General features: G+C 46.6%; 1 protein-coding gene across 1 annotated transcript in view; it reads right to left on the bottom strand.

Moving 5' to 3' along the window:
• Positions 1–9,820, bottom strand: part of POC1A (POC1 centriolar protein A) — a 43,589-nt gene extending 33,769 nt beyond the window's left edge. Inside the window, exons 1-6 of the mRNA XM_071439851.1 lie at positions 9,687–9,820; positions 8,421–8,505; positions 7,576–7,747; positions 6,489–6,668; positions 5,279–5,386; positions 3,921–4,036 (exon numbers count right to left, since the gene is read on the bottom strand). Coding sequence (XP_071295952.1) covers positions 3,921–4,036; positions 5,279–5,386; positions 6,489–6,668; positions 7,576–7,747; positions 8,421–8,505; positions 9,687–9,704 — 679 coding nt within the window. The 5' untranslated portion in view covers positions 9,705–9,820. The remainder of the gene's footprint in view (positions 1–3,920; positions 4,037–5,278; positions 5,387–6,488; positions 6,669–7,575; positions 7,748–8,420; positions 8,506–9,686) is intronic.
• Positions 9,821–15,406: the final 5,586 nt, after the last annotated feature.

Here is a 15,406-nt window from a genome sequence, read left to right as displayed (position 1 = left end):
GCCCCAAAATGTACTGCATGTGCAAGTGAACTACAGGATTCTGTGAGAGTGCTGGACATTGATGTACTTTACTGTGGTGGAGCTGCTGGCCTCACTCTCAAGTCATTCTAGACTAAAATCTGCATCTCAGGACACTGAGAAGACTGAAATTACAAAGGAAGGCACTCAGAGTTGACACTGCACAGCTTCTTTTGGTTTACTATCTGACTCTAGCCAAGACTGGGGTTAAGAGAAACTAGGAAATAAGAGCAACTTGAAAATGGTCCAGTACAAGCATTATTTCCTCAGACATCCTATTTGTCTTGCCAAAAATTCAAAACAAATACAAATAGACAAACTATCAAGAGTGTGAACTTGCAATAAAGCCATTTTCCCTGCATGAAGATGAGGCCCAAGATTTATTCTGAAAAAAGCTAAAGAAAATGTTCTAGGAAAAAAAAAAATCAAACTTCACTGAAGTTCAGTGTAACATTAAACATTTAATATATGACTTTTTTCCCTCCCCAAACTTTTGCAGAACAGGCTATTGAACATATTTATTTATGAGAACACGCAGTACCTCACATATGCCCAGCTTCCTGAGCGTATGTGACATTACAGAATATTAATAAGCCTGAGGAGGGTTTTAACCATCCAATTATTCTTAATTATACTATATGCCCTCCAAATGTTCTGGTATCTCAAATCTACTACTTCTGATACATCACACCCAACTAAATTTATATTCTGTTGAGAGTCTACTGTGCATTTTGAATCCACACTGCATATTAAGAAACCCCTTAAAATACCATTTTAAGTACATTAGAAGCAAATATTATTTTTTGCATACGTGGATTTGAAGCAGATAGCTGAAATAACCTTGCTCAACTGCAAAACAGAATGCCTCTACTTTTGAAATTCTCAGTAACACTAAATACCTCAGCAAAGTTCTGAAAACAACTCCTCTTGACCCAGACTGTTACAAAACAGAAGAAAATCTTAACACAGGTAACTCCTAAACTGTTATTCTTCTTGGTTAATACTGTCTCTATCACACAGTTTCCTCTACCCCCAACCCTGTATCATGCTACCTACTGAAGGAGAAAAAGGTCTGTGTGGAGATCTCTTATGAAAATAAATATCTTTTCCCTTGAAAATCTTATTCTGAGTGATTTGTAATATTCCTCACCCCCTTAGTGTCTATATTCAGATAAATGTAAATGTGTCTTGTCAACTAAGGAAAGTCCTGAAAGGAATCACATCAGAAATAGACAAGGTTAGTAATGTAACACATTTCCAAATTCCAGAAAGTAAATAAAGTATTTCCAGCTTCACAAAAAATCCTTTCCATAATGGAAAAAAAGTCACACAGACTGTGGCTGCATAAGCAGTCACAGCTTCTGTGCCCAAGGAGTTACTGGCTCTTGTAAACTCAGAGAAAAGTTCATCTCTCCTCACAAAGCAGCTCATACCTCCCACAAGACCATTCATAACATCTCTCCAAGAAAAGGGCAAACACGTCCTGCCACCTCACTTGATTTCATGCTGAGAACAAGAAATACCAGGTGCCATCTCCCAGTGACTTTTAGCTACAAGCCCACCCTTCTGCCAGCCAAGCCCTGGCAAAGTAAGAGCCCCCTAGGGGACTTACACTGGGGGTTAACATCTAAAACTGAGTCCTCCCAGCCTGCACAAAACTGTCCCAAGCCCCACAGCATTGCTTTTATGTAATGTAACCCTTAGTATCACCAGGGAGAAGATAAATTAGGATGAATTTGAAACAGCCACAGTCTCCACTGAACAGATATCCACCATCAGCCCCATCCAAACTAGACAGAAGTACCAACTATTCTTTTTAAACAGGAATAAAAAACAGGTTAGAGCAGTTTCCATAAACCTGCTACAGAGGTGTCCCACACACAGCTTTGGACAGGGAAAAAATGTCAGGCAATAAACACTGGCCATTTTTGTAGGGGTTGTACAAAAGAGTCAGTGCCAAGCAGAGAACCAAATAAAGCATCTGTGTGTTCTCCTGTACAGTAAAAACGTGACCAGAGCATACTTTGTTTGGCTCAAAGAGAAACACACCATACAAAAGGTTTTGCAGCTTGCTCTCTACTTCCAACCTTCATTTACAAATGTCACAGTTGGAACAAGTGCCAGCAACAAGAGCAACACTGCTAAAAGACTAATCAGTGCTGGAAAGCAGCCCAACCTTCAGACGCAAGAGCCCGAGGCAGGGCTACTCATCTATTAACTCCATGTTTAAAATGGAGTCCCTGGAAATCAGGCAACATCGGCACATTCTGAAGGCACAGATGCCATCTAGTGGGACAGGACTGGCAGCTTCACAGGGGAGACACAAAACTAAATCAGATTTAACCAAAAGGATGTATGTATAAACCCTCAGAAGGGCAGGACTTATAAACATCCCCAGAACACACCAGTTTGTGGCCACAGGTGCATGAAGTGATTGTAAAAAAACCACCATTGCAATTTAAGGTTTCTTCAGCTATTATTACTATTTTTAGTTAAAGGTTTAATACACAGTTAAGATTTACACAGTAGCTGTTAAAAATAACACTCACCCCAGGAAAATGATCACTTCAATAGCAAGGGTGTCACACTAAAATGCCATTCAGAAAGGGTGGGATACCAGGGAAATATGTCAATCCAAGACAAAAATAAACCTGGCAGCCAAGCCTAAACCACATTAGATTTGGACAATTTTATAGCAGTAAGTGGAAAGCAGGAAGAGACAACTTTTGAGCCAAGTTATACTGTGGCTGGAAACATGCACTGCAGATCTTGCCACCATTGAAAAGCTGATAAAGCAGGTTAAAGGACAACATGACACTGCCCAAGTATTTAAAAACACTACTGATTTTAGCAACAAGACTTCAGGAAGGCATTTCCAACTTTGGATATGGGCCACAATTTAACAATACTTATTACACAAATTGCACACTCAATACTGACGAATTGGAAAAGTCACCAAAAAAGTTTGATATCTATTAGATTTTGTTAACTATCAGAGAGCTGGGAGTGACTGTGATCCAGAAGAATGACTGAAGCTGGGAGACTCACAGCAGGAATGCACAAAAGCTTATGTTGAGGGCAGAAAGAACACACCAAGCTCCGTGTCTCTGTTCTGCTTTATGAGCAAGCCAGAAGCAGTTCCTCAGGGAAAGTTAGCAAAATTAAGTTTAATAAGCTATCAACACTGAAAAGAGTGCTGGAGAATGTATTCATTTTAAAATATCACAGCAGCCTAAAAACTGTTGTTAGCAAAGAAAAGCCACATTTTGGCTGAAGAAACTAATGCACAGAATAGGTCAATCAATATCACAGAAGCTGGCAGGGAAGGGAAAGCACCCTTTTCCTATGCAGATCTACCAAACAGCAGCACCAATCAGTAGGACAAGAACATGTAATGGGAAGAGATGCCATTTAGCATCATCAAAGCTAACTATGGAAGCTGAAAAACAGAGTCTGGAAAAGAAACCATAAACATGGATCACAGTATAGAATTGCAACTGATTGATTTTGATTTTCCTTTTTTGCTAACTTTTCCTAATTTTCTCATAAAAGAACCTAACATTCTGAATTGCTAGAATACAATTCTGACTACTATAGGCTTATTCAGAGGCAAAGGCCACATCCTTTTTATTGCACATCACCTTCTCAGTAACAGTGAATATGAGCCAAATGGCATCACAGGTAAGACCCATGCCCACATGCAACACGGGACAACTTGAGGATTAGCTCTGGAGCAAAACACAAAGCAAAGCATGACATCTGGTGAAGAAAGGCTCCTGCTGGCAGGCCCAACCCAGTGCCTTTTTGGAAAAGCAGCAGCTGATGGAGAAACAATCCTTGGACTTCAGAGCAATTGGCATCAATACATGGAAAGGCTCAGCTTTTGTAAGCTGTTGACTTGCCTTGGTAGTGTTGCAGCAGTCTGTTCATCCTGATATCCCAGAGCTTCACGGTGCTGTCCGTGCCGCCCGCGGCAATGCAGTGACCGCTGGGATGGAAATCCACGTGGTTCACAAACCTGCCAACAGCACCAAACCCAACTGCTGACCTGCAGCTCCTGCTGCACATCAAAAATGCCTCTTCACGAGCTACATCACGACTCACTGAACGTTAAGGAAAGGAGGAGATAACCTGAAAATGTATTCTGCTGAATTTCTCTTAAGACCTTGCTTCTAACCCCAGCCAGACTGCAGGCTCCTACCTAAGCACATCTTCAGTAGTTCACATTACAGGTGTAGGAGCTGTAGACACAAACCTCCTGAAATCTGATGGATCCAGCTGTCACAACAATTTTTTGAAGTCTTCATTTAATGTTTGCATAATATATGTCTTCTACTATATTAACATTATTTCCAGAGTGATGTGTACAAGACTGAACAGAGATTTTTCTTCTATTAATTAAATTTAAGATGGAACTGAGTGAATTTGTGCCTGAAATCATATGTTGCCCCTTGGAAAGTAGCAAGGCTGAGGTCAAATTTCTTTCTGGTCCTGAATCCAATCAATTTTTAGTTTGAATGCTTAAGTACAACAAAAGCGTCTGACCCTTCAGGAAAAGATAACTCCTCACCAAACAAATTGGATAAAATTAATTATCTTTTGACTGTTCTTGTAGCAAATACTGAAAAAATTGAGCTACTTCAATAGGTTGTTTGGACAAGACACATACTTAAGAACATTGAAAAAAAAAGGTCTGAATTTGTCTTATCATCACTGTATATTACCTAGAAAGAACATATGATTGCACTAGAAATTCAGTGCAGCAATGAATTAGGGAGACTGCAGTCTCAGTTCTCTGAGTTTTATGTTTCTGGGTAAATTATCTTTTGCTACATTCCAAATTTAACTATTTTTCTGAATGCAAAGTGGGGGTTTTGAATAACCTGGTTATTAAAAAACTTGAAGATTAATCAAAGCATCCAAGTGCCATTCTGTCAGTAGACTTTTGCACTTGGAATTTATGTCAACTCAGAGCAAAATAAAATAAGAAATAAGGAATTTAAGCATCTCCAAAAATAAAGAAGCACAAAGAAACTGAGGCTTGATGTGCTGGACAGTTGCTGAAATATAACCCTCACAGTTCTAACCTTGAGCAGTCAAAGGGACCAGGGCAATTCTGGACTGGGGCCTCACACTGGCTGCTTTTGTAAAAGGTGCTAATGGTTTTTTAAGCAGTTTTATAATTGCCAGGACAGGGACCTCTGAACCTCACAAACCAGGTGTAAATTCCCCACTTCAGACATCACCACCAGGTACTTACCCTCCATGCTCACAGAAGGAGTGGATGCATTCTCTGCTGGTTTTGTCCCACAGCTTGACAGTTTTATCATCACTGGATGACACTATCAATCGTCCATCAGGAGAGAATCTAAGGCAAGAGTGACAGCAATTTACAAAAGCCCTCAAATGAAAGGAGTACAGGGTCGACTGAATTTGGCCAGGTGTTCTGACATGCTGGTAAACACACCCAGCTTTTCAAGAAGTCACAGAAGCATCAGTGACACTGAAAATCCAGTCACTAAGTTGAGGGAAAAGAAAGCAAGCCCTGAGTACTCAAACTATCCCTAACTCCATGAGCACATAAAATAACCTTCAGGAAAGTCTTGAGTCTGACTTAAGATCTTGTGCCTTACTTGTTTAAATTTAAGTGTACCTCAAGTTGTTTCTCTGCCCCAATTCAAAACAATTCCTGCCTTTGCCACTAGAGTTCAGAGCAACACAGCCACTCACAAGAAAACAGCTGCAGCAGAGCCTTCACCATTCCAGTGCCTTAGGAGAACATATTAAGTTTCCATCTCAAAATATCATATACATGACAGATCCAGACCTCTCTTCACAAAAATACACATTACAGAATGAGGACTTGAGTCTCTTAACTACAGATCATCAGACATACTGGAAAAACATACTTTCTGCTCTTCTGTGGGCATCCATAGTGCTACCAGCCCCTGCCACCACCACGTTCCAGAACTGTAATGAACTTTTCACCTACAGAGGAACCATGGCTTTAGCCTAGATACACATATGCATAAATAACTCCTTGAAACCAAATCTGAAACAGTTATCAGGAAATAATGTTCTTATGGCAGCATTTAAAACATTTTAGAGGTAGCACTGCTGATCATTTTAACAAGGGGCATGACAAGTCTAAAGAAACCAAGCTGAAATAACAGCAGAAACCTCTCCTGTTTTTTTCTATTAGCAATTTCAAGACACAGAACTCTCCTTACCAGGTAAAAACAAAACACATCACAAAGCAGGAAAGCCTCTAATTGGCAGAGATTACTGGAGAAACACAAAGTGGGTACAGACTATTACTCAAAGGATGTCTCTGCAGGTCAGTAATGTATTTCAGTCACTAGACACACCTGAATCACCCTGAACAGAAATGTGCTGCACCAGACAGTGACACTGAGCCTCTGCCTTGAGGGATAAATCTCCATCTCTGTCTGTCAGAGGGCTGTACTCACCTGGCACAGCGAACCCAGTTGATGTGCTGACTCAGTGAGAACAGAAACTTCTGCCTGTGAACCGTCCACACTTTGATGGTTTTGTCATCAGAAGCTGTAACTAAGGACTGGCCATCGCTGGAGAAATGAACACTTCTCACGGTTCCTGTGTGAGCCTTGAACACAGTTGATTCTCCTTTGCTACACAGAAGGGAAGAGCTCTTTAAAACTGCACAACAGGGCAGCAAATGCATTTGTTTTCTGTACCTGAAAGCACAGAGCTGCTGTATGCTGAGCCGTGCTAGTAACCATCACTTCTATGGGAACTGCATGTGACCACATTAGGATAAAAATGTTGATCAACCCCAAACTTGCTCATGCTTCATGAGCAGTACAGAATACACAGCTAAAACCAGTTGTTCCAGTTCCATACTGGAGGCCAATCCAACAGGAAACAAGCCATGTTTCCTATAAAGGGGAAAAATGCTACAGCTAATTTGTGCAACCATTTAGACACTTACAAAAAGATCAATGTTAAAGAAAACACTTTGGTTCTGTACTCTTGCCAGGTCCTTTGCTGCAAGGCAGGCAAAGAGGGAGGTGTTTTCACAGCTCATTCAAACAAGAGCCAAGCTGGCAACGACCTCACAACTGCTCCTGTAATGGGCCATGCCCAGCTGGCCATCCCAGTGCCACATCACACAAGCATTCAGCACACCTGATGCAGTACAGCTGCGAGCAATCTGCCATTAACTCAGCCAGGCAAGACAATTCACGTGTGTTCGTTTTTCTTTACACATCATTTCCAAATAAATGCAAGATGCATTTTTCTGGCAAATAAGCACAAGACATATTTAGAGAGCCAAAGCACAGCACATTTAGAGATCCAACAGGTTTATGGAACTCTCAGTCCAATATCTGTCTCCAGCATGTACTGTACCACCAGGAGCTCCATATCCATAGACTGAAGAGAAGACCAAGACACAGTGGTTCTTCTTTCCCTCAAACAGATCCCTGTCCCATAGCCAGAGAACTGCTACAAAGCACTAAGGAGAAATTCCAAGCCATAGTTAAACACTAAGAGAGGCAGAAGGGAACAGGTACTCACACACTAGGGATCCACAAACGGACTGTTTTGTCTCTAGAGCCTGAAGCCACAAGGTGACCAGAAGGTGAGAACTGGACACACAAAACTGCATCTTTGTGGCCCAAGAAGCGATAGGCTCTCATCTGAGGCTTCATACTCCAAATCATCAGGGACGAATCCATTGAGCCACTTGCTGAAATAAAAAAGGAAAAACAAAACCACACAAAACCAAACTTGCATTAGCTCTCCTCCAATTACACTAAAACTACATTTCACACTCAGCTCTCTATTGTAGCTTCCAGCAGTCTCAATACATTGCCCTTGAAGCTTCACCAGTCTAATGCAAGCTGTGTATTTCATTATTGTCATGCGTATAATTTCATTAGTAATTCAAAGAAAACAAGGCCAGCTATGCATTACTTTGGACTGACAATTTAATTCCAAGAGTCCAGACATGCAACAGCCACAGGTTGCAAATCGTCCACACACTCAGGAAATTAAGGTTATCTCTTCACTTTATGGGCAGAGGCATCAGCTGCAGCAGGTTAAATGTCACTTCAGATTAAGCAGAGAAGACCACTGAGTTGGTGACTTACAAGTACCTTGGCTACACCTCCCTCCAACACCTCTCCCTTGTGGCAAAACATTGACCAAAGTCAGCTCAGCTGTTCTTCACAACATACTAAAAACACAAGCTTGGCAAGGTGAGTGGAGCAGCACTCAATTTGCTATTAGCAGATTAGCAGCAAACAACAGCAGGACCTTTTGCTGGTGCAGAGCTCAGTTACCTCCACTGCTCCTCCCATCTAACTAAAGCAGAACAGCTCTTTCTTTATCCTCTGGCCATCAAAACACAGACAATTTACCCAATTGTTTCTTAGCACGACTGAAGTCCACACTAGTGACAGCATCTCTATGGCCTTTGAAGTGCCTCTCCAGGGATGGATCTTCCTAGAAGACAAGAATGTTCAGACACTACAGATTTAAGAACAATCTTTGTACAATAAAATCAGTTCATTTCTAGAAGAAGTGAACCAAGCCACATATTCACCCCACAAAAAACAGGCAGACGCAAGAACCATTGTGCAGGCAACTGCACAACACAAAACACAAATTTCACATATACCATAAATTTTAAAAGAAGCAAATTCTCCAAGCTGTTATTAGCTTGGATCTTGAGTGACTGCACAAATCCCTCATGCACTTTTACAACATGCTGCTGGCACAGAGACTCTAAAGCTGACTGTAGAACAGATAAGCCATGTCCATGATCACCTGAGCAGGCAGCCAAGCTCAGCTCTGCTTTGACAGCTGCTCATCTCAGCTCAGGTGTAGCCAAGAGGCCACTATTTGCACAGAAGAGGCAAACTCACAAGATTTAACACACCTGTTGGAACAGGCAGGACAAATGAGAATTGCAGCAAAACAGACTGACACCTAACCCTTCCCACAGCACCTTGCTGCAAAGGCCAACAAAAGCCAGAGGTCAGGCAAAAAAACAAAGACCTGAGAGAACTATTACAAGAGGTTTTAACACTTGAAAATGGTTCAGGACAGGCTGGTCAGCCTTCAATCCTTGCTCTCACACACACTGCCCCTGCCTCCCTGGCAATCCCCACACTCAGGATTTGACCAGAGCCCAGCCCAGCACCCAGCCCCAGAGCAGGGCAGCGCTCCCTGCTCAGCCCCGGCCCCCCGGAGATCCGGAACCCCTCCAATAGCCCGGAGGTGCCGCTCTGCACACACACAGACCAACCCCGGCTGCAAAGCACCCCACACCCAGGGCGACCCCAGCATTAAGCTCCACCCAGCATTAAACTCCTCGAGCCCCTCTGTCCCCAGCCCCACCTGCACGATGCCACCCCACAGCAGCGCTGAACCCCCCTAAGCCAGCACTGCCTCCCACCGCCACCGCGGCCTCAGAGCCCCCCACAGCACCAGACACGCCCGGGCCGGCACCAGCCCTGCCTTCCCCTTTCACTCTTCCGGGCAGTCACAACCCTCCCAGCTGGGACACAACGGCCCAAGGGCTGCCGCTGCCGCCCCCCGCTCGGCGGGATGCCCCGGTCCCGCCTCAGCAGCCCCACACGGGCTGTGCTGTTCCGTTCCGTTCCCGCCCGGCCGGCGCTCACCTCGCACAGGGCGGCCATGACGCCCCGCGGCCGCCGTTCGGTTCCCGCGCCGCTCGCGCCCCGTAGCAACGGCCCCACCCAGCGAGGGGCGGGCCTGGCCTGAGGGCGCCGTGGCGGGCCCGGGGGGGGAGCCCCTCAGGGCCGGGGAGTGGCCCCTGTGTGGGAGTGGGATCCTCTGAGCACGGCTGGGCCCGTCAGGGGACTCAGGGCGTTGGGGGGCGTTGGGAAAGCCCCCTCCGCCGCTGTTACAGCCGTTATCTTGGCAGCCTATTCAGTGCCGACCACCCTTCTCCTTTGTGTCACTGCTGCCCTGGGGCCGAATGGCTCCCGAGCCTGGTGAGGCGGTCTCCGGATCGCAGCCAGGGGAGCACCGCAAAGCCGTGCTCTCTAGGGCTGCTCACTTCCAAGAAGTGGTTCAGCTGCTGGGAGATCAGTTGCTTCTGCTTGGCCTGTGAGTGTTCCAAATAGGAGCTCACCCCGGGGTTGTGGAAAGAGCACAGGACAACCGAGAAGGGTTTATTCTTCCAGTGGTTTAATACCAACTCAAATTTCTTCCAACTCTATTCATCTCTATCTAGGAACAGCGCTATTAATTAGACACTACAGACTGGACACTGACTGCTCTCTAGCAGATGCCTGTGTGGGGCCCAGATCTGCCTCTCCATGAAGCTTGGGCTGACCATCTGAGCTTCTAAAGGGGCTTTTCCTCTATCTCTTCTGCATATAGGCCCCTTCCTTTAAGGACACCTCTCCTCTTGCATGTTTCTGACAGCCAGGGGTGCGCTCTGTTGAAGCTGGGGTTATAGTAGTAGAGGATCTAAAATAGGCAAAGGAGAGGAGTTAGTTGCCACCATCTCCCTGGTTACTCCAAACTGCAGCAGAGGGTCATGTACCCTGAGGGCTGTGTAGAACCTAAAGCTCAGGCTAAAGCTTGAGATGGTTGTGTTCAGGCATCACCACCTCTGGGGTTTTGCCTCCTGAGAGCAGAGAAGTGTAGGATTTTCAAAAGCAGAACAACTTTTTGAAAATACCACTATTTCTCAGCAGCTTCAGTGCAGATGTGAGCAGGCAGGTAATCTTGTTGGTCCTTTGATGCATCTGCTTGGCATTGGGCAAGTGCCACAGGAAGGTTTCAGATTTAATACAGCAAGACACAGAGCAAAGACATTCAGAGAAATCACATTATGCTGAGCCTGTCTGTGCCTTTAATGGATTCAAACTCAGTAGATCTCACCAAAATGTATCTTATTCACATTTCTACCAGTCAGAAAGCCTCACTAAAACATGCCTGAGAAGGAAATGAAAACCAGAGAAGGAAATGAAACCACTCACTCCCATCCCCATCCTCTCCATCACAGAATCACACACTGTCTTGGGTTGGAAGGGATCTTAAAAATCATCAGGTCCCAACCCTGCTGCCTTTGGCAGGGATGCCACTCACTATCCCAGGTTCTCAGATCCCCATCCAGCCTGGTCTTGAATACTTCAAGGGATGTGGCATCCACAAGCTCTCTTGGCACCCTGTGCCAGGGCCTCACCACACTCACAGGGAAGGATTTCTTCCTAAGGGCTAATCTAAACCTGGCCTCTTTCACTACACAACCGCTGTTCCTTGTCCTGTCACTCTCTGCCTGCACTAAAAGTCCCTTTCCCTCATTTGTATAAACCCCCTTAGGAAAAGTGGCCTCTTTTCAACCTGCAAATGGCCCTCTATGAGGAGGCCTTATTTGCTGTGAAGGTCCCTCTCCTCCCCCAGATTATCACAAGCATTAGTAGCTGTGCAGAGCAGCTGCTGTACCTGGTTGTGAGCAGAAGCTGCTGCTTCCTCTGCCAGGAATTCAGGCAGGGAGGCAGATCTTTGGAAATTCTGCTGCATTTTGGTGAATCCATATGCATTCAGCTGTCGCATGAAACTTTTAATTTTCTGTGTCTGGAAGACCTGCTGTCCTTCCCTGCCCAGCACCTCCACTTCAAAGAGATCTTTGTTGATGGCCACACATTTTCCACCTTCAGTCCACCAAATTGACTGAAACTTGCTACTTTCCAGCATTTTCCAAAGCTTCTGTGGAAAGCGCAGGGACGAGAACTCTCGCTCCATGGCCCTGGACAGCTTGGCTGTGCCCCACCAGCTGGCAGGCAAAGAACGACTGGCACCAACAGACAGCAGGTTCCAATGGAATGTTCTGGCGTATCACTGTGCTGCCTCTGCTCTGGGGACACTGCAGGTGACATCTCAGTGATGGCTGGCACTGCTGCTGCCCTGGCAGGGGGAGCAGCCCGAGCAGAAACCGCTGAAGGGAACTGTAAAGGCTGATCTCTCCTGTTGCTTCTCTGTCCCAGAGCCACCAGCAGTGGGAGTCCAGAGCCCAGCAGTGCCCACAGAGCTGTCCTGAGGGGCTGTGGGCAAGGAGAGGCCTGGGCTGTGTCTGGCTGCACCAGGAGTGGGTCCTCACCAGGGAGGAGCTGAGATGGCTGCAGCCTTGTGTTGTCATTCCATACTGTTATCTCCTTATTGCAAAAGTTCCATACCTTCTTGGTGTTTCTTGTGGGCAGCTCCTCAGAGCACTGACTCTTTCTTCTTCACAAAGCAGCCACTGACTCCCATTCCCTTCCCAAGCAGCCACCCCACTCTTTTATAGACTCTTCTTCTCATTGCTTACAGCTGTGGCCTGTTAAAGTCAGGCCTGCTCCTAATCCTTGATAATTGGCCCAGCTGCAACTCCTTAGGGATGAGATTACTTTCTACACTATCTTTATTTTCTTATCTCCTATCCCACTACAGCCTTGGGCATCCCAGGGCCCTGTTTGGAGAGCTTTCTGGCTGGGCCCCTCTCACACCTGCAGAAATGAGGCTCCCTGGATCCCTGCAATGCAGAAACAGCAGTGATAGCATGGAGAATAATTTTCTTGATATCTCCTGCCCCAAAGCAGCAGGGATTCATTGATGTCAACCCATTGTCTTTGCAAATTTCTTGAATAGGATTGCACTTTTTTACCTAGTGGGTTTAAAACTAGCTGGGAGAGATGGAGCAAGGGACACACTTGCTTAATTTCTGGCATGAGACCCCAAAGCAGTAGTTTCTATTCCATCCATGAATGGCCCAGCAATCAGGCTGGGGAAACAAAGCCCAAGCCCTCACTCAAGCCATCTGGTCAAGAGATGTTCTGGTTTACTTTACCTGGATCACTGCTGCTTTGTTCATAAATGCAGAGCCATGAACACAATTCCATCAATGGGTCTTCTCAGGGAAGCCATCCCTCTTTCTCCCTGATGCACTGCCTTCCTGCAGCAGACAGTCTGCTGGTTCAGGGGTGTTTGTGTGCCTGAAAAGCTCTGCATTCCTCCTTGCCCTTTGAGGTACTGCATCTGAAGAGATACATTCCTCCCCCAGACATGGCCCTTCTGCCCACATAGCCATGGATTTTGGATCTGCAAGTTTGAAGTGGTTTCTAGCGTGGCCTGACCTGTTCCTCATTAAATTCTTTGGCATTTCAGCATTAGCTTTTCTTTCTCTGTACTGAAATAAAAAAAGAAGATATACACGATGCTAAATATGCCTGAGGTCTGGAAGAATCCATTTTAGAGAAATAAAATCTATATCTACAGCCACCACATGTAGATATACATGATGCTAAATATGCCTGAGGTCTGGAAGAATCCATTTTAGAGAAATAAAAAACCAGAAACATGTTGTAATTGGACTCCCACTTATAAAAGCAGGAAATGGGAACATCTGCTTTAATTGAAGCATTACACCACTCAAAAAAACACCCCAAGCTGCCTTCTAGATAATACACAAGCAGCATCCATGGTGGCCACGGATGGTTACTTTGCTTACCCCAGCCCTGGGGTGCCACTGTGTAACACCAACAGCCAGAGGGGACAGCAGATCAGTGGCATGACACTCCCACCTGTGGGAGTTCAGAGCAAATGTCAAAAGAGAAAGAATTTAAGAAAATTCATTAATTCATTAAGAATTAAAGAAAATTCTAGAGGGAAAAAGGGGCCCTTGGGAGCAACAAGCACACATTGGGCCCAGCAGTGAAGTTGATACTCTTGAATAGCCCAGTTCAGCCATTCAAACATCCCTGTGGCATTATCTGCCCGGAGTTTGGGCAGGATGGGGTTTTCCCAGTCCCTCAGACACGGTGTCCCGGAGCCAGCCAGGGCGGGGGCGCTCAGGCCGTGCGCTGTCACCCCGGTGTCCCCGCGGCCGGAGGGACTCCTGCCGTTCCTCAGGGCCAGGGCCTCAGGCCGTGCGCTGTCACCCCGGTGTCCCCGCAGGGACTCCTGCCTTTCCTCACGGCCAGGGCCTCAGGCCGTGCGCTGTCACCCCGGTGTCCCCACAGGGACTCCTGCCGTTCCTCAGGGCCAGGGCCTCAGGCCGTGCGCTGTCACCCCGGTGTCCCCGCAGGGACTCCTGCCGTTCCTCAGGGCCGGGGCCTCAGGCCGTGCGCTGTCACCCCCGTGTCCCCGCAGGGACTCCTGCCGTTCCTCAGGGCCGGGGCCTCAGGCCGTGCGCTGTCACCCCCGTGTCCCCGCAGGGACTCCTGCCGTTCCTCAGGGCCGGGGCCTCAGGCCGTGCGCTGTCACCCCGGTGTCGCCGGAGGGACTCCTGCCGTTCCTCAGGGCCGGGGCCTCAGGCCGTGCGCTGTCACCCCGGTGTCGCCGGAGGGACTCCTGCCGTTCCTCAGGGCCGGGGCCTCAGGCCGTGCGCTGTCACCCCGGTGTCCCCGCGGCCGGAGGGACTCCTGCCGTTCTTCAGGTGGCCACCGGAGGGCAGGCGGGGTCCGCAGCAGCCTCGCCTGGCTAGAGAGGGAAAAGCCAGCAGGAAAAGGGGATGAAATGCAGCACGGCTTCATTAGAGATAAATCAGGCCCATCTAGGCAGCTTCTTTGGGAAGAATACCGTAACTCTGCGTGATAAAAGCTCTGAGCGTGCCTCTTTTAAATGCCACTTCCCAGCTTGGCACCTTTATGCATTATCTAGTAATTCTCAGCAAGTCCTTCCCTGGGCTTATTTTTGTCGCAGTGAATCAGAAAGAGACCAGAAGCCCCAGGATCTGCCCCCTCTGTCACATCGACAGAGCCTTGCACTGGCAGCCCTGCCAAAGCTGTGATTTCTGCATGCTGCAAAAGCTATTGCAGAGCATCAGACACACTCAGAATTCAGGTGAGTTTTTCTTGCATGAAATGACAGTTAACCTTTGACTTCAAGCCCAATTCATAAAAGCCTGGATTTCTCTCTAGAGTGTGTGGGTCTAAGTTTAGCAACTAAACTTAATGTTTACCAATTCTATATGGCAAACCCCTGTTCTCACGTGTCCTGTTAATACTTAAACTGCTGAGCATACCAGGATCTAGTTGTACCTTTGCAGTGCTAAGAATATTCCAAAGAACAGCATGCAAAGCTTCAGAAAGCCACTATGAGAGTTTTTCTGAAAAAGCTGAGGTTCTCAATGAGACCAGTGAAGGGAAGAAGTATTTTGCCATTTACAAAGGAAGCTCCAAGAGACATGGAGCTGGTGAATGCAATGCACACACTAAAATGGAACCAGCACCTACACCCAGGTCTCCAGTTGCTAGCAGCACTCTCACAACAAGGTCATCCTGTCCCCATGATCCCAGCATGGCTCCTTCACTGCTGTTTTGTGTCCCATCCCAATACATCCTGGAGATGGAGGCAGTGGCATTGGGCAACCAGCTCTGCAATGCTCTGG

Source organism: Agelaius tricolor, unplaced genomic scaffold (assembly GCF_023055355.1).
Source record: "Agelaius tricolor isolate 1412-34295 unplaced genomic scaffold, bAgeTri1.0.p SCAF_14, whole genome shotgun sequence".
Lineage (NCBI taxonomy): Eukaryota > Metazoa > Chordata > Aves > Passeriformes > Icteridae > Agelaius > Agelaius tricolor.
Note: the sequence above shows the minus strand (reverse complement) of the source record. Positions and strands in the feature narration are given on the sequence as shown.